This window comes from Papilio machaon, chromosome 16 (genome assembly GCF_912999745.1).
Source record: "Papilio machaon chromosome 16, ilPapMach1.1, whole genome shotgun sequence".
NCBI classification, from domain to species: domain Eukaryota; kingdom Metazoa; phylum Arthropoda; class Insecta; order Lepidoptera; family Papilionidae; genus Papilio; species Papilio machaon.
In genome coordinates, this window is record NC_060001.1 from 2,333,232 (window position 1) to 2,355,195 (window position 21,964).

General features: G+C 36.2%; 5 protein-coding genes and 1 long non-coding RNA gene across 7 annotated transcripts; 3 read left to right on the plus strand and 3 right to left on the minus strand.

Moving 5' to 3' along the window:
* Positions 1-647: 647 nt before the first annotated feature.
* Positions 648-18,484, minus strand: LOC106715760 (cytadherence high molecular weight protein 1). Its single transcript, XM_045681420.1, has 2 exons — positions 18,238-18,484; positions 648-1,071 (listed from the first exon to the last, which is right to left on the minus strand). Exons 1-2 carry the CDS (start codon positions 18,472-18,474, stop codon positions 742-744), a joined length of 567 nt encoding a protein of 188 aa, XP_045537376.1. The 5' UTR covers positions 18,475-18,484; the 3' UTR covers positions 648-741.
* On the minus strand, positions 3,678-4,530 carry LOC106715815 (calphotin-like). Of its 2 annotated transcripts, none has more exons than XM_045681419.1 (2): positions 4,462-4,516; positions 3,678-4,362 (listed from the first exon to the last, which is right to left on the minus strand). In XM_045681419.1, the coding sequence occupies exon 2, from the start codon at positions 4,351-4,353 to the stop codon at positions 3,754-3,756; it is 600 nt and encodes a 199-aa protein (XP_045537375.1). In that variant the 5' UTR covers positions 4,354-4,362; positions 4,462-4,516; the 3' UTR covers positions 3,678-3,753. The 2 variants fall into 2 exon arrangements, with proteins under 2 accessions (XP_045537375.1, XP_045537374.1); XM_045681418.1 differs by having other exon boundaries at positions 3,679-4,362; positions 4,458-4,530.
* LOC106715759 (36.4 kDa proline-rich protein) lies at positions 5,355-6,426 on the plus strand. Its single transcript, XM_014509108.2, has 2 exons — positions 5,355-5,415; positions 5,754-6,426. The coding sequence occupies exon 2, from the start codon at positions 5,761-5,763 to the stop codon at positions 6,358-6,360; it is 600 nt and encodes a 199-aa protein (XP_014364594.2). The 5' UTR covers positions 5,355-5,415; positions 5,754-5,760; the 3' UTR covers positions 6,361-6,426.
* On the minus strand, positions 13,510-14,583 carry LOC106715814 (actin cytoskeleton-regulatory complex protein PAN1-like). Its single transcript, XM_014509170.2, has 2 exons — positions 14,495-14,583; positions 13,510-14,231 (listed from the first exon to the last, which is right to left on the minus strand). The coding sequence occupies exon 2, from the start codon at positions 14,220-14,222 to the stop codon at positions 13,608-13,610; it is 615 nt and encodes a 204-aa protein (XP_014364656.1). The 5' UTR covers positions 14,223-14,231; positions 14,495-14,583; the 3' UTR covers positions 13,510-13,607.
* LOC123721770 lies at positions 17,082-17,378 on the plus strand. Its single transcript, XR_006756302.1, has 2 exons — positions 17,082-17,147; positions 17,262-17,378. It is a non-coding gene; the product is annotated as an uncharacterized LOC123721770 (long non-coding RNA).
* Positions 18,485-21,451: 2,967 nt separating the features above from the next.
* Positions 21,452-21,961, plus strand: LOC106715803. Its single transcript, XM_014509159.2, has one exon. It carries the CDS (start codon positions 21,546-21,548, stop codon positions 21,918-21,920), a length of 375 nt encoding a protein of 124 aa, XP_014364645.2. The 5' UTR covers positions 21,452-21,545; the 3' UTR covers positions 21,921-21,961.
* The last annotated feature ends 3 nt before the right edge of the window (positions 21,962-21,964 follow it).

Sequence of the window (21,964 nt, forward strand, 5' to 3'; positions counted from 1 at the left end):
AATTTTTTTTTTACATTTAAGTTTAAGGCTTCTTTTTGTTTAATGACTTCAAGTTATAGGAAATTCCGCGTAAAGACGGCAGCCTTTGGCTCAATATTCATAAACAAGCACGTCGTTGGATTTTGGTGCCGTATTCTTATTTCTCAAGCTGACTGAGTCTGAAGCACCCTCACAGACACAGTCGTGTCTTCTATTACCATGGCTTGGCATTTGAGATTGACAAAGAATAATAACATACCCTTATAGAAAAGCTGAGCTGCTAAACCCAATAAACGTACGAATAACTGTGTCGTACATGATTATCAACATTACTTACTAAAGAAATCAGCGCGTCAGCCTTAAGCTACACCTAGTGCCTCATTATAGAGGATGCAGCTCATGTAATAATGAAACTGTCTTTTTATAATTATTACCTCTTTATTACATTAATAAACAAAAAAATGTCGGTGACAAACTCTGGTATTTTGCATGCCATATGTATGTATGTTTTTTATTGTACTTTAACATATTTTTGTGTTGCGTAGACGTGTAAAACGATAAGTTCTAATACTTAAATTTACTGACTTTATATAAATCATAAGTAAATCCATAAAACCTAGTTAAGCACTTACATTTAGGTCAATTCTAGGGTGGTTCAAAAATAAAAAAAATATAAATTTTAGTTATGTATTTATTGCATTGATGGCTTATTGATGACAAATACTGTTAAAAAGTAGTTATTCACAGGAAGCAGCTCTGGATTTAGTTAAGGATGTCGGGCAAAACAATGACGGGCTCAGCGACGGCAGGTTGGTCAACTACGATGACGGGTTCGGGGACCTCAGCCTCCTCGACGACTTGAACGGGGGTGGGCGCAGCGGGGTTGGTCTCCACGACGACAGGTGAGCCGGGAACGTTGGCGGCAGCGTTGACGTTCAGGATGATCTGGACCAGAGGAGCACTGGCAGAGGGAGCGGGCACCACGGGGGCGGCTTCCACCTCAGTCACAGCACCACCATCGGGAATGGGGAAGGGAACGATAGCGGGTCCAACGTGGATGGGCTCGTACTCATCAACGATAGCGGGTCCAACCTGGATTGGTTCGGGCTTAGCGATGCCGAGAACTTCGAGGAGCATCTGTTCGAGGGCGGCGGCGGTGGCGGGGTCTGTGCTCGGGCTCTGGATGGAGGCCAGGATCTCCTGCACCTCGGGGTTGGTGCTGGCGATGACAGCCGGCGGTAGGATGCTGGCCGAAGCCGCGGCAACGAGGAGGGCGAAGGCAACGAAGAATTTCATTTTGCAATCTTTAAGAAAGTTGAGCAAAGCAAATTATTTGATTTAAATTAAATATAAATATAAAATAATTAAGAAAATGTACACTTCATATTTTTTTTTTACTTACAATATTCTCTTGTAGCTACTGCGACTGAGTATGTTCTTTCTAATGTTTTCAAAGTTTTTATATGAAATGTTATCACACAGTCTACCGTCTAATCTACTATTTATCTAATTTTAGTATACAATAAATTGTGATAGATCATTAAACAATAAATTCATGATATTCGTTAGACAATTAAATCTAGTGTACGAGAACATTGAGTTGAGATAGAAGTTACTTCCTTATTGAAATATTTATCTTTTTCTGGACAGTCTATTAACTGTAGAGCTATTATGGAGGTTTGTCACCGTGTCAAGTGGACATCCTAAATCTCCCCTTGGTACCGACTATTTCTTTCTTTTTAGCCGACTTCAAATAGAAGGAGGTTATCAATTAGACTGTATTTTTTTTTATGTCTGTTACCGCGAAACTCCGCCCCTGGTGGTACGATTTTGATAAAAAATATTTTAATCGAAAAGAAGTGTTTGCAGATGGGTCTAATTTTTTTTTTTTTTTTTTTTAAATAACTAGAAGACTAGTAGATTTTGAATTTAGCTTCAAAATTTGTTGCGAAAATTAGGGACAATTTTGCTTTCAGCGCTTACGTAGGTTAAACTATAGGGTCTACATGTATGGACGAATTGTAGCTCTTCAAATGTCCTAAATAAAAGTCCGCGATAGCATATATCTATCTTTTATAGTTTTCTCACAATAACCATTTTTTTCTTCAGAAACATCAATTAAATTCATGCCCTATTTCCGACGCTATTATTCGAGTTCAGCATTAATTAACCCTTATGTAAATAAATATGTTCATTATCAAGAGAATTTAATGTAGAGTATATTTGCCCTTGAAATTATATCATTCTGTCTAATAGTTTAGGAGATATTGTAAGAATAAAATTACGCGGAAACGAAAAATGCTACATGAAAAGCACAATTTTGCTTTCTGGGTTTACGTAGGTCAAACTATATGACCTACATAAAAATGATGTATGCAGTAATTATAGATCCTGAAATTTGCTAAATAAAATTCTTTGGTGGCATATATCTATCATCCATGGATGTCTCACAAAATCCATGTTATTGTGAACAAACTTCGATTAAAATGCACACGAAAAACAACGTCGTAAGCTTACGGCGTTATTATATTATACTAGCTTTTACCCGCGACTCCGTCCGCGCGGAATAAAAAAATAGAAAACGGGATAAAAATTATCCTATGTCCGATTCCTGGTTCTAAGCTACCTGCCCACCAATTTTCAGTCAAATCGATTCAGCCGTTCTTGAGTTATAAATAGTGTAACTAACACGACTTTCTTTTATATATATAAGATATATAGATTCGGTATGAATCTTTATCCAAATAAATATGTTTGAAGGCTAGAGTATTAAATGCAGATTACATTAGCCTTTAAACTATGTAATTCTGATCAATAGTTTGGAGGATATTAAATGATTAAAAACTTCGCGCATTCGAAAAATGCTAGTGCGGCGCGCGGCTGGACAATTGGTATACAATTTTCAATTTGTATACCGATTTTGATAATTATTTCATTGTTTAAAGGATAAGTGGTTATCTGCTGCATTCTAAATTCGTTTTTGAATTGAAGTACACACATATTAAATAGGAAAGTCCTTTTCTTTATTTGTCTTATACGTGTCCTTATACGTATTAAGGAAATTTGTAAGTGAACTTCAAATTCACTAAAAATTGAGAAATTAAATAAAAATTTTAAGAAAAAAAAAATAGCCGACTTCAAAAAAAAAAATTTTAAAACAAAATGCAAAAATGCACTAAAAAGAAACAAAATAATGTCATGAAAACTCTATAAACTCTAGTAGTTAGTAGGGGTTCAGTTTTCCGCAACTCCACGACAAGCGCGTATTTTGCGTGTCTCTAAACTCTAAAGAAAGTTCTCTTCTTTCTTGCAACATGTCTATATAGTGTATAATTATTGTTATTTTGGAGTCGGTTTCGGCCGAGATTATGAGATTGTTTTTTTTTTTAAGTCGGCTATTTTTTTTCTCAAGCTGACTGAGACCGAAGCACTCTCATAGATACAGCCGTGTTATGGCATGGCATGGCATTTGATATTGACAAAGAATATTGACATGCTCTTATAGAAAAACTAAGCTGCTCAGCCCAATAAACGTACGAATAACTGTGTTGTACATGCTTATTAACATTACTCACTTAAGAAATCAGCGTGTCAGGTTTTAGCTGGACCTAGAGCGTCCATAGAGAATGCAGCTTATGTACTTTTTTTTTTCAAATAATGAAACTGTATTTTTTATGATAACATCTTTATTGCATTAATAAACAAAATAATGTTTGTGATAAACTCTGGTGTTTTGCATGCCGTATGTGATTTTTTTTTGTACTTTATTCCCCTTTAATTAAGAATGTCGGGAAGTACAACAACGGGAGAGGGGAGGACTGGGGCAACAATGACGGGCTCAGCGACGACAGGTTGGTCAACTACGATGACGGGTTCGGGGACCTCAGCCTCCTCGACGACTTGAACGGGGGTGGGCGCGGGGGGGACGGTCTCCACGACGACGGGGGAGCCAGGCACGTTGGTAGGCACGTTGATCTTCAGTATGATTTGAACAAGTGGAGATTGAGCAGAGGGAGCGGGGATGACAGGGGCGACCTCCTGTTCATCAACAATGGCGGGTCCAACGTGGATGGGCTCGTATTCGTCAATGATAGCGGGTCCGACGTGGATGGGCTCGCCAACAATAGCGGGTCCAACGTGGATGGGCTCGTACTCGTCAACGATAGCGGGTCCAACCTGAATGGGCTCGGGCTTGGCGATGCCAAGAACTTCGAGGAGCATCTGCTCTAGAGCAGCGGCGGTGGCGGGGTCGGTGCTTGGGTTCTGGATGGAGGCCAGGATTTCCTGGATCTCGGGGTTGTTGACCACCACAGAGGGTGGCAGCACGGCGGCCGAGGCCACGGCAAGAAGGGCGAAGACTGCGAAGTATTTCATGTTGCAATTCTAGAAGCAAATAGTTGGTTGTTAGTAGTATCAGAGTAATATAAATAGGTGTTATTATTTATATTTTTAATTCTGTGGTATTTTAATTGACTTACAGACTTTACGAGTATTTGGTGCTCCGGCTAATTGTATTTATTGTACTGTGTCATAGTTTATATATAAAATGTTATCTTATTAATTACTGTCTAATCAATGTCTTTATACTATTTAAGTATACTATAAATTACTTTGGATGATTAAAAATTAATTTATGATATTCGCAGAGACTTTAATCCGTGCAGGTCAATAACGGGTGTGGTCTACTTCCTCGTTGTAAAGTTTAAATTTGTGTAAAATATATCTGGTGCCATATGTTCCACACAAATAACAAAAGTTTTGCAGATTATTTAAAAAAAAAGTCATTTCATGTAATCGGTGTTTTAGAATTTTAGTCTTTTAAACTAAAGTGGTAGTTAATTTTTTGTAAACTTTTTGCTAATTTTTAAGAGCATGTTGCCCTTTTCTGTTTGTTATGCTAATCAAATAACTACCATAAATTATATGATTTATTTTGCAGTGTGAGTGAACGTATTTATCGCCGCCGTAGGGTGAGCAAGTAAGTTGGCCTTCTTTTTTTTAATGAATTACCAATTTAATTACTTTTTTTTCATTAAGGTCAGTTGTAGACTGATGGAATGGTATTGCGGAGAGTCTGCATGGTCTGGACTTTTTGCGTGTTGTCCTGGGGTGCATATTTATAGTCGTTTTTATTATCAAATGCTTCAAAATCGAACTTTCCTTACTTCTAAGATTTCACAAAGTTCAATTTGCCACTGCATTAAGACGTAACCAACGCTTAGAATTTTGCATGGATTGTCGTATTTCATAAGTTTATGAGAGTCGTAAAAAATTATAAAATTGGTCGTATGAATTATAATCCAAATATGATAAATTTGATAAAAATACGCTTTAAATTAAATACCTAATGTCTTTCTATCAAAATTTATCTTTTGCAAATTTCGTATAAATATGTTGTTTCAATCACAAATGTCACAGTTAATTCAACACTAACAAGTAAGTGTAATAACATTTTTAATTCTAGGTGTTTCGCTTGCCTTGTTGTATAACCTTAAATATTATATAATATAATCTTAAATATATAGTTACCAATTACATCACGTTTAATTCTTCACAATAGTTTTGTAAACATGTGTTGATAAGTAAAACAAAACAAACTTTATGTTCAACATTTCCTTTTATTAAAAATGGTTAAACTTGTTATGTTGTGACGATAAGAGATGACTTTCACATTAAAGAACAAAACAGACTTTCTGTCGTGGATTGACTTTGCCTCCCTCGATAGTAAAATGGTCGCTAAGTACTTTATATAGTTTCCATTATTTCATTTACAGATTCAACATGAAATACTTCGCAGTCTTCGCTCTCCTTGCCGTAGCTTCAGCCGCCGTGCTGCCACCCTCTGTGGTGGTCAACAACCCAGAGGTACAGGAGATCCTAGCCTCCATCCAGAGCCCAACCACCGACCCCGCCACCGCCGCCGCCCTAGAGCAGCTACTCCTCGAAGTCCTCGGCATCGCCAAGCCCGAGCCTATCCAGGTTGGACCTGCTATCGTTGATGAGTACGAGCCCATCCACGTTGGACCCGCTATTGTTGGCGAGCCCATCCACGTCGGACCCGCTATCATTGACGAATACGAGCCCATCCACGTTGGACCCGCCATTGTTGATGAACAGGAGGTCGCCCCTGTCATCCCCGCTCCCTCAGCTCAATCCCCACTTGTTCAAATCATTCTGAAGATCAACGTGCCTACCAACGTGCCCGGCTCCCCCGTCGTCGTTGAGACCGTCCCCCCTGCGCCCACGCCCGTGCAAGTTGTTGAGGAGGCCGCAGTCGCCGAGCCTGTCATTGTCGTCGACCAACCCGTCGTCCCTGAACCTGTTATCGTAGCCCCAGTTCTTCCCTCTCCCGTTGTTGTTCTGCCCGACATTCTTAACTAAGCTGAAATAGATCTGTGTGATAAGGCTAACGAATTTCTAATGCAATAAATATATTTTTAATAATTATTTAATTTTATTATTTAATTTGTTATCCATCATTTTTCATCAAACACGATTTAAAGTTAATGCTTTAACTCAAAGACCGCTCTACCTTCTTTTGAAAGACATACTAACTATTCTATAATTAATGCCATAATTTACTAAATTGGATGCACCATATCTTACTAATTAAGATATGGACTACAAAAAATTATCTATTTGTTATCATGTTCATTTTAAGGTTGCGAAACATATTAACTTTCAGAATAAAACCATTCAGATTGTTATCGGTTTAAAAACCGAAACTACAAAAGCTCCTGAAGCAATTTCAATCTACATTAAATTACATTACTAATCTACAAAATGCAACTATTAGTATGCACTCTATATTAATGTCTATCTAGGTACTGGTTAAACTGGAAAAATGATACTCAGATAGTGACCATTTTAGTAATAATAAACTCATTTAATCCATTCAGAAAACGGTTAACGAATAACAGTTTACAAAATGTTCTATTTCTTTTTGTAATTGTCGGCATGTATTAAAAAAATAGCATATTTATGTTCCTCCTGGATACAAGTTACTTACCTTCAAAAACCCCATAAAAATCAGTCCAGCTATTACAGAAATTACTATGTTTTTGTTTTATGTAGGGCCTAGAAAGGTCCTGTCGGCATAATATAAAAATATGCGTAAAACATAACGTAACGGAAGATGTTTAGACGCGATGCTCACACTAACATAAATCTAATATATAAAATTCTCGTGTCACAGTTTTCGTTGCCCTACTCCTCCGAAACGGCTTGACCGATTTTGATGAATTTTTTTGTGCATATTCAGTAGGTCTGAGAATAGGACAACATCTATTTTTCATAAACCCCCCCCATTTTTAACTGAGCGCGGACAGAGTCGCGGGCGACAGCTAGTAGATATATAAATAGATACTAAGAGTAATTATTAATTTTTAGATTTGCCTTTCAATAAATATATTAATTTTGTACTGAACTATGCTAACTTTTTGCTGTACCCTGAAGTCAGCTTTCAAAAATTGCATAAGCGTAATTTCTTCATGTCTGATAGTCGGTATTTGAATGAAACAAATGTTTTTGTATAGCTATCACGTCAATGAAAACATACGATCAACATAACAACATTTTTATTGAATGGTTTTTATCAAGTCGGATATTTACATTAATCTATATAATATTAATCTTAATAATTTGATAAATACGCGATGAAAAAAATAATTTACTATAAGTTAATCCTTACATTAAGTTACGACGGAAGCTAAGGTATTAAAATATTATACAGTGAAGATTAAATGTATCAGCACAGTTTAAAAATTTCATTCACGTATTAAAAGTTCTGAATGAAGAACAAAAAATCGGTATTTAATTTGTATCCGATATGGTACAAGAATCTCAGATCACTGCCAGAGAAAGCAACTTATAAAGTAAATAAATAAAGCGTTAACTTACATACATATACCTACTCAAATAATATTCTGCTTTTTTGTCAGAAACAAAAATTACTAATGTTTGACTTAATAATATGGATAAAGTAAAACTTACTACAGCATTAGAGAAAGTTAGTGAACTGAAAAAGATTTTTTATTTCAAAACTCTTACGACGATAGGAGAAAATGACACTTTTAAAATTTTCCTACTGTACGGGATCATTATAGAGTTACTTTTACAAAAAGAACGTTTCAAAATGAGAAAAGCAGATAGTCATCAAGGAAATCTGCTGAACAAATTATTTGATGCTATTTTAATGATGATAATTTCGTTACAATATCATCGACTTTTATGACGATATAAAGATACTCATAACTAGTTTGAGCACAAGTTTTCCAAAACAGTCTGTATAGTTAAATTCAATATTTTTAGTCATTTTGATATAACGACATAAAACAAAACACAAATTCACTCCTGTTATCCTCTGCATGCAGGATATTTGTTTATTTCTAAGAAACCATTCTCGCTTTGTTTTCGTTACTTCGGTTGCGGATACCCTTTAAGATCGTCATTTTATTTTAAGTCATATTCTTTTTGTCCCACTCAAAATTGATAAAAGACGTGTTGTCAAGTAACAAAGAATAGATCAATGTAATAAATATTTGCTATATCAGTCGGTAATTTAGATTTGAAGTGTTATCAAAATGCAAGGTATCAGTATTGTTAAAAGATTAAAGATGATCCAAGCTATCCTTTTCGACTTAACTATCATTATAACCATAGGTGGGCACAGTTAATCGAAAAGTTAACTTCGTTAATCGTTAATCCGTTAATTAAAAAATTAACTTCGTTAATCGTTAAAGCGTTAAATTCTCGAAAATTTAACGCAAGTTAAAGTTAATCGTTAACAGTTAACCATACCAAAATTATACATACTAATTTCGCACTTATTGTGGCGACACTTGTTTAAAATAGTAATTTGACTGAACATTCTATAACACATTAGTATAAGAGACAAGTATGAATGCATTATAGTATATTTCATTACGAGTGCGGAAAGCCTGTCATTGCAAAGAGTTCCGACAAATATCTACCCGAGCCGAGGCGCAGCCGAAGGTGAGGGTTGACAGTAGGAACCAGTTGTAATGACAGTTCCGCACGTGTACTAAACAACTATTTTATTACGGTTGCGAAAAAATTAAGCAATTTATTAGAATAATAAAAAAAAAATACAGTCGAATTGATAACCTCCCTCTTTTTGAAGTCGGCTAAAAACACAATAAACTCAACTAACTAAAATGTTTGAAAAATGGCGCCAACCGTAAAAGAATCTTCATCAAATCATTAAATCTGATATTGTAACAAATTAGGAGCTTCTTTTAGAAATATTTGCATGAATCATAAAAACTTCAATGATTTTTTTTTTGTAAAAACTTCGTGGTTGGTTTTTTCTTCTTAATAGACATCATTTTTACAGTTGGGAAAGAGAAGGCACGAGTAAAAAGTGTTTTAATACAGTTGCTCAAAAAGGGATTGGAGGGTATTGCAGGGGCGAAGAGCGTTCGGAATGTGGGCTATTACATACTCATGCTTTTATATACTCGTAATGAAATATACTATTTCGAACCTTCTTTTGTTTTGGTCCTGTTGGTCACGTCTTTCCCGGACACTCTGATGCATCACAGTTGCACGCGAACTTCACATATATCAATTATCAACTCGTTGGTTCACCATTCGAGTCGCCGACAGTCGCCCAACATAGTTGAACTTACGAGCGTGGCGTGGCACGTTATTTAAACAAAATGACAGCACGTCTCCAAGTTTCTAATTTAACGATTAACGGACTTTTATTAACGGAAGTTGAGTTTAACGGAAGTTAACAAAAGCGTTAACACTTTTTGAAGTTAACTTAAAAGTTAATCCGTTAAGCAAAATGTTAACTTCGTTAATTAACGATTAACGGATTAACGAGTTAATGCCCAGCTCTGATTATAACCTTGCTTGAAAATATACAAAAAGAATAAAAGATACTTTTTTTGGGCCAAGGAATTTAAATTAAATTTTATCAACAGTTGTATTTTAAATTTCCTTTTCTTTCTATGTCTGTGGCAGCTACGTTAAGAACAATGAAATGTGTAAATGTGTCTGCTTCCTTCTGTACTGGAATTTTAGTTTCGAAAAAGTTCATGTTAGTTTTTGTGTTGTTAAAATAGAAGGATAAAGAAGTTTCATTAATGTATTGATCATCGCCCTTCATTCTTGATGCCTTAAAAAGACTCACTGTGTATGCATTGGTGATGGAATCATCATTTCATTTCTATAGAATTCTCTCTCCACTTCTTGTCGATTAAGATCATTTTTAACTCCCGGATTGTGCTTTTAACTTGACTTTTTAATGCGATCCGAGCCTTCCTACACCTTAAGAGACTACGCAAGGAAAATAAGCTAACATCTATAAACTATAGGTATATGCATGCATGTACATCATGTATGTACAATGTAAAATCTTTTTCTGGAAATGAATTACGACAAAAAAACTTTATAAATGTTTTATTCTATACTTTAAAAAAAAAAAAAATATTCGACGTAGGTAAGGCATTTTAATGTAATAAAACAATCAAACTTGCATTAAAGTATTTTTTTATTAAAAAGCATAAAATTCCCTCGTATCTAAATTGGATTAAATGACAATATGGATAATGGTACCTATAAATACACTGTCGAAAAGCAGTTATCCATTGAATACCTCGTTGAACTTCTACAAGTGAATCTTCAAGTAAGTAAAAATAACATTTTTGTTTTAGCAATCATAATTTTTTTACTAACTTTTTTTTACAACCTAGTCAACAATGAAATACTTCATCGTATTCGCCCTCTTCGCCGCGGCTTCGGCCAGCATCCTGCCACCGGCCGTCATCGCCAGCACCAACCCTGAGGTGCAGGAGATCCTTGCTGCCATTCAGAGCCCAAACACCGACCCTGCAACCGCCGCCGCCCTCGAGCAGATGCTCCTCGAAGTCCTTGGCCTCGTCAAGCCCGAACCCATCGACGTTGGACCCGCTATCGTTGACGAGTATGAACCCATCCACGTTGGACCCGCCATCGTTCCTTTCCCCGTACCCGATGGTGGCGCCCTTACTGTCCCTGAAATGCCTCCTCTAGTCCACATTTTGATCAAGGTGAACCAAGCTGTTGCCGGCAACCCTGTTGTCATTGAGACCGTGAACCCGCCCGCGGCTGCGCCCGTGCACCCAGGCCCGGTTATCGAAAGACCCGACCCGTCCTACAATCCCGATGCGGTCATCGTCGCTAACCCCGCAATGCCCGTCTCCGTTTAATCCTCCTCAACGCAAACAACTGAGCGCTTCTAAAAATGATTTGAGTGTAAAAATCTGACTGTCCAAATAAATAATTTTGAAAATATGCAATTAGGTTGATTATTTTAATACCAATCCATACTGGGCCATGGTGGTTAAGTAAGGCCTAGTCACACCTAACTTGGGGTAGTCTCGAGTCCCTTGGAGTAGACATAAAGTGAGATGACTTCGCACATGTAAATAAACATTCTTTAGACATATTCAGATTGAAACATATATAGTTATTTTAATGTAAATACAAGACGTATAGAGCGTTGGTGGCTCAGGGGTTAAGTACTTTACTTGTAATCTTTAGGTCCTGGGTTAAGATCGACATAAAACAATGTGTTTTTCGATTTTATATTTACATATTTACATTTATCCGAAGTCCGATGAAGGAAAACCTGCTCATATCTACGAAGAAATTCAAGGATGCGTGTGAAGTACCAGCGTGGTTAACAATGGCCTAGTCACCCCTGAGTTAGTGTAGGAGTCCTTCAGTGCGGAAGTATAGTGGGCTGATGATGATGAAATTTTAGACGAATTGTTTACGGTTAAAATCAATATGTTTCCCCTTTCTAATTTGACAGCGTTATTCACAGAAGACTAGAATTTAGTCGGTACCTCATCACATCAAATGCTAGTCAATACTCCGCCTGTTTTCTGTGAGTTGTATGACCACGCCGGTCCCTTTGTGTAACTGATGTTGTTTCTCATAAGTCATATATTAAATTATTTTTGTTAATAATTATTATGATAATTAGATATTATTTTATTATAGTACTTGTGTATTGCACGGACCATACACAAGTACTATACGACATTCAATAAATACTCCCATACACGTTTCTACATACACACGTATATTTTATCATCATGCATTATAAAAAGCTTAAAGATATTGTATCTTACACGATAATTTGTTCATTATCAAACAACTGACATCCTTTACAGTTACGTATACGTTACGTACACGTGTCTGATTGTTCATTTTTTCACAATATTAGACAACTTTCTTTTTAACACTGGATTACTGGCGTGAGGTCTGTTTTTGTTGTTCCTTCTTTAAGATTCCTTTGCTTTTAAGAATAGGTAAGAAGCATAGTCGAGCACACGATAAGAGCTCAGAACTTATTTATTATATAAATATTATTCTTTCTCACAGAAAAATAAAATCATCTTTTCCAAAATTATAAACGTAGTTTATTTTTTTACTAATATTGAATATTAAAAAAAGTATCAAATGTAATATTTAATTTTTTAATAATACGCACTAATCATACTACGAAATAAACATTTTGCTAGCGATTATTAAGTTAGTTATTGCAATGAGTAAAAAACATTTAAAATAAACGTGCGTATATTAATAGACAAGTCGTTGCGAATCAAACCACTAGATAAAATTAAAAACCACTGGTAGAGTTTCGGTTGTCTAGACACATAGCGATTGTGTCGACTATGTGTGATTATGTTTAAAATATTTAAAATAAGAGGCTGATAATGTCCATTCTATAACTAGATTATGTTTGAATATACAGTCAAAACCGTTTATGGCGAAATCGTTTAGAACAACATACCGGTTAAATTGACCAAAATCAAAGGTCCTGGCTGAATGTTATATACATATCTTTCCTATTAATACCTGTCACCGGTTGTTACAACTATCGGTTTTTACGACTCAATATGAGTAGTCCCTTCGATGTCGTTATAACAGATTTTGACTGTATTTGAATTGAAAAACCTGAATGCTGAAAAGAGCGGAAATCAGCGTATCGTAGCGAATACAAGATGTTACAGAGACATGACTAATTAGTATAAGTACGTACATTTTTATTTTTGTGTTATTAGACTATTGAATCTCTCCTGTGACATCGGTGGTGTGTTGGTAATTGTGTTTTTAATTTTTTAATTACTCTACGCCTACCAGAACTTCATAGCTAATTTTGTTTCGTGAGTACCTGAGAAAAAAATTAAACGCCTACAAATTTTTGCTAAAGTAATGAATTAAATTTTGCTGTGCATTTGTAACAGGTGCCTTGAGTTGTCCTTATCATACTTACTTTAATTTTCAAATGATTATTGTATCAAGTTAATATTCCATGATATAGAGATATAGAGTAAGACGAACATGAAACATTTCGGAAAGAAATAATTTGTCACTGCAATAACTGATAAAAAGAAATAATTATTTAGCTATCTTTATAGACAGATCCGGGTTGTATAAATCACAAATTATTCTGTCTATAAAAAACTTATTTTGTGAATCTTCTAGATAAGAAAAGAAATAAAAAACTTATTAGAAGCAAAAAGTTTATTAATTCATTATACACAGAGTAAAAAACATAGATTATGAGTACATATTTTTGTGATCAGGTCTGTTACATTTCATATTAATTAATTGATAGTTTCAGGCAGAGTGATGACAGGTAGAGGTTCAGGCTTGTCAACCACGATGATGGGCTCCGGAGCCTCGGCTTCGTCGACGACTTGCACAGGGGTGGGCGCAGGGGAGGGGACCGAATCAATAGCGACGTCAGATGACGACTGCACGTTTAAGATAATCTGAACAAGGGGGGAGGGTGAAGCAACCGGCGAGGGTTGTACGATTGCAGGTCCAACATGAATGGGTTCGTAGTTGTCGACGATAGCGGGTCCTACGTGGATGGGCTCATAGCCGTCAATGATGGCAGGTCCGACGTGAATAGGCTCACTGTCAACAATGGCGGGTCCGACGTGGATGGGCTCGTAGCCGTCAATGATGGCAGGTCCGACGTGAATAGGCTCACTGTCAACGATGGCGGGTCCGACGTGGATGGGCTCTGGCTTGGCGACGCCGAGGACTTCAAGGAGCATCTGTTCGAGCGCGGCGGCGGTGGCAGGGTCCGTTGCCGGGTTCTGGATGGCAGCGAGGATCTCCTGAACCTCAGGGTTGGTGCTGGCTACCACCGAAGGTGGGATGATGCTAGCTGACGCCGCGGCGAATAGCGCAAAAGCGATTACGAATTTCATGATGCTTCTCTGAAAAAACAACGACATATTAATAAAACAAGTCTATTAAGTTCCACAATTTTAAAAATATTATCTTTTTATTAAAATAAATGTTATTCAAAGTTAGAAACATAATTCGTTCTACATTTATATGTCTTGAAATTTGCAAACAAGCCTGAAACAAAGTTTGAACATGAGATAAGAAAAGTATAATCAATAAGTATAATTTAATCACATAAGTCTTAAAAGTCTAAACATTCTGAGTGAGGAAAAGTATCGATGTTTGTACTTACTTTTAGCCTAAAGTAGACTGACACTGAATGACTGATTTTCTGTCTTTATATACTTCCTGTTAATTTTATCATTAAATTCGTTAAATCGTTAATCCTTTAGGTGCGATTAACGAGAATTAAAAATTAATGCTTTGTACGTTAAAACCTTGATGTTAAATTTCACTGAAGCTAAAGTTAGGAAATACTGTCATTATTATAAAGCAATTTAGGTCATTTAATAAAAGCTATTATATTATCAAGTGATAAACTCAAAGCTCTCCGCCTTTAATAAATTACCTTTGTACCTGAGTAAAGGTAGGAAACTTATCTGCAAATGCGTAAGTCTATGGGCAGTCTCTTCGCTATATTGACGAATTCGGGTGGTCAGGTATATTTTTATTCTTAAGATCAATCATGTTTATTGATACTGGAGTGTCCCAGAAGTAAAGAGACAATTGAATGAAAATTTTTTTGTATGAAAAATTGTATGTCAACTGTTCAGTGTGTCATTGTAAATTATGCATAATAATAATAATAATAAAATACAATCTATATCAAATTTGCTCCTGCGATGCAGTTATAGCCGATATTTCTCAAATTAATGCATGCACGTCTCATGACTGCTTTTCAAGAAGTTATTTGGCCAATATAGTCCATCTTTGTTTGAAAGATGTCAACGTTTTTGATTTTTCTGAATACTTTATATATTCCTTTTTACACAGAGCCCAAAACATTTCGATGCTTCGAACTTGAGAAACATTTGGAGTATTGTTTTGCTTCGATATGAATTTGACGCCCATAGATTGCAAATATCGAGTGACTTCAGACTCGTAATAACACGAAGCCATATCCGGCCAGAATACAACGTCTTCCCTCCGATACTTGTCTATAAACGGTATTAATCGCTTCATAATTCATAATACAGTCTCGAAAATAAATTTGTGAGTTCATAGACCGTGTACAGATAAATGGTTCGGAAACATTGCCGTTTTCTTCCATAGCTTGCCAAACCAAATACTTCTTAAAAAATTTAGCTTTTGTTTTAACTTTTTCACTGTAATCCAACTCACCACGACTTGTAGCGTGGAAATATTGCTACCCAGGAATATCAGAGGGATCAACCGGTACGTAAATTTGATCTACAATTATGAGAATTTTTTTCAAATTTTTTTGGTAAACTCGACGGCAACCTCGCTTAGCACGCACTTCTTGGTCTTTCACGTACTTTGGAGCGGACAATTTCACAAAACTCTTCATGCCCAGATCTTGAACTTTAATTCTGGATATGATTGACTTAGATATTTTTAATTTGTGAGCCGCAGTCCGCACAGATGTTGAAGGTGCTTCTCTAAAAACCTTTTTTACCTTATCTATGTTTCGATCAGTTGCTATGGTACTTTGCCTTCCCGGAATCTTCTTAAAATCAGTCTCTCCTGATTCTTCATACGTTTAATTATCCTGTAGATACTTGTTTTTATAGCCACTTCTTAAGAAAAATTACGAACTGCATCGGATTTCCCATTATTAAAATTGTACTGAATTACTCTTTTTTCTAACGATTCACGTTCGGTCCGCTTCATGTTAGAAAAAAATCGACAATATTTGCAAAACCACGCGAATTTGACAGACTTGTTACCGGTGATTATCATGGCAAGAGTTATTTTATTTTTTGAAAACCTTTTTCTCGGCCGATATGAACACTCAGTTTTGTCTCTTTACTTATGGGACATCCTTTAGTACCATTAAAGTTAATATTTTTATTGCGAATTCTTGTTTTATGTTTGTTCGATTTTTTTAAAAACTTAAAGCTTAAAGATAAAATCAAGTTTGAAAAAAAAATATCTATCTATCTAACAAGGTTTGGATTATTTCTATTAATGCGACTTAGATTGAAATGGATGATTTATTATCATTTATAAATCAGTCGTAAATTATTTGATAATAACTTGAAAAAACATAATAACTTGATAAGATTGAGCAATACCTGTCAATCAAAATGTTTACTTTTAGAAAGTGGCCCTTCGTTCTGAATTATAAGTAAGTTGTTATTTAATTGCCATTTTCGCTAATTGTTACTTAAAGTTTTTAATTTTTTTAAATTTTTTTTAATTCTGTGGGGGCTATTAAGTTATTTAGATACTCGTACAAGAAACAAAGCTATTTCGAAAATTTAAAACCAGAATTAAAAATAAAACAAACCATACGTGGTAATCTAAATATTTAATTCGTCGTGCCATCAGAGGAGAAGATATTTCTCCATTCAATTTCACATTCTGTCATATCTATAGCATTGCATAGCATCTTTGTATGTACGTATGGCCAACATATTAATAGCGGAAAAGTTATTTAATCATATTATTCATATGCTATTTTTATTAACTTCGAAAACTCAAGTCAGTATTCTACATGGAAAATAAATAAAAAGGAATTATTATTAAAGATTTTTTTATTTAATAACAAACAGTAGCTTGAAATATTTTTGTATTTGACTAAATTAAACGATTCGGATTTAATGGATTAAGATGCCTTTGGGTAGTACAGGTTTAGGCTTGAGATGACTGAACGTTTAATACGATTTGCACGAGGGGGGAGTTGGTAGAAGGTCCAACGGGCAAGGCGGGGTCCACGATAGCAGGTCCAATTGAAATAGGCTCATAGTTGTCGACGATGGCTGGTCCAACATGAATTGGCTCATAACTGTCAATGATGGCAGGTCCAACGTGAATAGGCTCGTTGCCAATGATGGCAGGTCCAACATGAATTGGCTCATAACCGTCAATGATGGCAGGTCCAACATGAATTGGCTCCGTGTCGACGATAGCGGGTCCAACATGAATTGGCTCATAACCGTCAATGATTGCAGGTCCAACATGAATTGGCTCCGTGTCGACGATGGCTGGTCCAACATGAATTGGCTCATTACTGTCAATGATGGCAGGTCCAACATGAATTGGCTCCCTGTCGACGATAGCGGGTCCAACATGAATTGGCTCATAACCGTCAACGATTGCAGGTCCAACGTGAATAGGCTCATTGTCGACGATAGCAGGTCCAACATGAATTGGTTCATAACTGTCAATTATGGCAGGTCCAACGTGAATAGGCTCGTTGCCAATGATGGCAGGTCCAACATGAATTGGCTCATAACCGTCAATGATTGCAGGTCCAACGTGAATAGGCTCCTTGTCGACGATAGCAGGTCCAACATGAATTGGTTCATAACCGTCAATGATTGCAGGTCCAACGTGAATAGGCTCCTTGTCGACGATAGCAGGTCCAACATGAATTGGTTCATAACCGTCAATGATTGCAGGTCCAACGTGAATAGGCTCCTTGTCGACGATAGCAGGTCCAACATGAATTGGTTCATAACCGTCAATGATTGCAGGTCCAACGTGAATAGGCTCCTTGTCGACGATAGCAGGTCCAACATGAATTGGCTCATAACTGTCAATGATTGCAGGTCCAACGTGAATAGGCTCCTTGTCGACGATAGCAGGACCAACATGAATTGGCTCATAACTGTCAATGATTGCAGGTCCAACGTGAATAGGCTCCTTGTCGACGATAGCAGGACCAACGTGAATTGGCTCATAACTGTCAACGATGGCAGGTCCAACGTGAATAGGCTCCTTGTCGACGATAGCAGGACCAACATGAATTGGCTCATAACTGTCAACGATGGCAGGTCCAACGTGAATAGGCTCTTTGTCAACAATAGCAGGACCAACGTTGATAGGCTCGTGAACGATAGCTGGTCCGACGTGGATGGGCTCGTATTCATCGACAATAGCAGGTCCAACTTGGATTGGTTCAGGCTTTGCGATGCCGAGTACTTCGAGGAGCAGCTGTTCGAGTGCTGCGGCGGTGGCGGGGTCGGTGCTCGAGCTCTGGATGGAGTTAAGGATTTCCTGCACCTCGGGGTTGGTGCTGGCCACCACCGAAGGCGGGATGATGCGGGCAGACGCCACGGCGAAAATAGCGAAGGCGATCAGGAGCATCACGATTCTTCTATAAAAACATACCATATTAAATAACTTTTAAAACTAATATTAACTTTAACAATCAAGTTAAGTTGTTAAACGTACTATCTATAAACATTAGAATATTTTTTAACTTGACTACTGCAAAATACTTTGGAATAGCAATTAACCAACAACTCTTCTACAGTTAAATTTAATAATTTAGTAACGTTTATGAGTAATCTTGAAATACAAAGAAATTCAATTGTATAAAATCTTTAGTACTTACTTTTTTAGTTAGCAGTTGATTCTATAAACTATGTCCAGTGGACATTTTCTTGTTGTATTTATAACAATAATTTTATCAGTAGATCCATTTAATCTTCAAGTTAGATAACTGCTGTATTGCTGTACGTTATTCATTCATCTGTGTTTCGTCGCGTAAGTTACAGCCGCAGCGTTTGCCTTTTTTTCCTCTTTTTCATCGATTTCTCTACATCCATGTGCACTTCTTTTATTATACCACAGGGCTACACAATCAAAATCAGATGGTTAACAAAAGAAATAACTTACTACAACGACTAAGACCTTACTTCATACTCGTAGAATCATTTCTATAGTAAGTTCTTCACGAGATACGCATTCTGAACAATTTGATCTGGAAAGTTTTAAAATGTACATATTTTTTCACATTAAATACTTATAGAAATTAGAAAGGATTTTTGGAAAATCCATTCTTAATTCTCGCTCGCTCTACTTATTTTATTTCATCAGAAATACTCGCGATGCTATTCAGGTCAAATAATTAATTTTTACCTTATAAGCAAAAAATTTCAAGCATTGTAAGATCCTGTTCCCATTTCTATCGAATTTCGTAATAAATTCATCGTTAAACCATATGTGTCACCACCGAGGGGTTCGGATCCTACCCAAGATAGAGGTGACTAGGCCATAATCACGAGGCCAGGCTGGTCCGGTGCGGATTGGATGAGTTCACACGTATCTTTTTTTTATATTACAAGGTGGCAAACGAGCAAGCGGCCACATGAATTCGCCGAAATGGCAAAGCGACCGCTGCCCATAGACATTCGCAATTGCAGATGCGTTGCCTACCCCCAATCGACGAAGGAGGAGAAGCACGAAAAGAGAATATTTAACCTTCCTATGCGAGATGCACTTCCATCAAATCCACATGCCCTTCCCAAACTTTCCTTATAAGAAAAGGGTGAGAAGAGAAAGATGACTAAAATTAAGCCTCCGGCACCACACTCATCAGACGAAACGCGGAATTACTTCTACTTCAAACCTGTCTTCTGTGTGGTCGTGGTATTTCACCGGGCGAACCGGCCAAATCGTGCAACGGATGTTGTTGTTGCTGGCGTCTACCACTGTTAAATCTTTCTATATTCTGTATCTTTGAATTTTTTAGCAAATATGTGCAAGTTGAAACACAATTTTTCTTCAAGTTAAGAACGTCGGATAGATGGTAGTTATGTACACACATATTAAAATAATTGAACAAATAAGTACTATAATTTAGGTATTTCAAACTAAATACAAATAAGTATAACTAACTAATTACAAATAAGTACTATAATAGTACAACTAATAAATAAATACAATAATGAAGTTAGAAGTTGAATAGTTTATATTGTTATTGTGCGATACGTAGCCATTTGGCTACGTATCGCACAATAAACTAAAAATACCATCCTTTCTTTTTTATTTTTCAATACCTCAATGAAAGCCAAAATTTACAGATTTATTTCATTACTGGTATTGTCTTTGTTGGTAAATAGTTAATCTTCAATAAAAAACGAAATGAATAAATAAGATCATAAATTAAGCTTTAAAAGTGCCCTTCGAATCACCGCAAATTTTATAATGTTTGGACGATAACTTTATACATTTTAATTTAATCTTTTTACTTTTATCTCATCTAAGCCATAGATTAGACAAAAGTCGTAAATTAAAATCGAAAATTCACTTTCTGTTCTGTTTGGTACTTATCAGACGGATTAAGGACAGAAATTCTTTTTGTTTTGTAAAATCTCACTAATATTATAAATGGGAATGTTTAGATGATGTTTGATGGATTGATGTTTGTTTGAAGGTATCTACATAACGGCTCAACGGATATTGTTGAAATTCAGTACGATTGTTGAACATAATCTGGAAGAACACATAAAGTTCGCTACTAATAAAGTTTTTTAATGTCGTGCGGACAGAGTTGCGGGCGACAGCTGCTAGAGTATAAAGCTTGAACATCCCTGTTTCTTTTACCCCTTCATCATACGATAGAACTTTGATATCTCAAATGTGAAGGGAAAAGCACAAAACTTTGACTTATATATCTTCTAATAATTTATTGGAATATTTAACTTCACAAGAAGTTCAAGACATGAAGAATTTGACGGGGAATTCCTAATACGACGTCATTCGTAAGTAAGACGTCATATTGTCCTTTTTCAGTGTCTCAACTGACATCATCAGCTACCGGTCATTTGTCGGAGTATACCGGACCTCGTTACCTTGATTGTCTCTTGCTATTTAATGTTTTGATCACACATACTTTACACTTTCATTTATCTTCAACTTTGACTTTGGCGAAATCATCGAAAAAAACGATGGGGTCCACTATAAATTAAAAGAAGAAGAAGAAGACGTCATATTTTCCTATATTCGACTCACAGAGTCTCATTTTTTAAATACGAATTATCGAGTATAAGACATCTGCCTAGGGAAATAAAGTCGGAATAATTCGAGATACCGTGAATTTGAGGGTTCAGTGGAAGGAGACGGCATTTTTTTTACTTGTTGAGGGTTTCGACTTAAAGAGATTCCACTGTAAATGAAACGATATTGAAATGTAAATAACAATCCAATGTTTTTCTTGTTATTTAACAAAATAAGCAGTTTCAGTTAAATTTCACCGAAACTTAACGAATAATAATTGTTCTATAATCTTTTAAAGCAGTTTGCTTTGGTGATATTGCAGTGACATCTGTCACTTTGCCAGTTAAGTGTATCTTGTCAAAATTTAGACAATACATAACCTATAATTTTTAATAGAAAAACTAAAACGAACGATATAGTGTAAAAACATAAAAATGAGGTTAAATACCTTACTATTTTCGGCACCATTTAATAAGTCAGCCAGAGCACCGCAAAAAGAACCTGTGCCGTTTCAAATGCTTTTACCACTCAAGCTGAAGAAAACTGTATCAGGGAAAGGAGATAATCTAAAAGAAGCAGCCTGCATGCAAGAGATTTCATTAATGTTTGCGTGCTTTAAGAAACATGACTTCGATCAACAAGAATGTATGAAAGAAATAACCGCTTTTCAAGGCTGTTACCGTGACTTTAGCCAAAAACTTGCGACTCAAAGAGAGCAAGGGAAAAAAGGTATTTTAGTTCCTGGAGAAAAAAAGTTAACACACAGACAGTTGAATCAACTACTTAAAGCGTTTCCACCAAAAAAATAGTATGTAATCCTTACTGTTTTGCTAATAGTTTTAAAATAGTATAG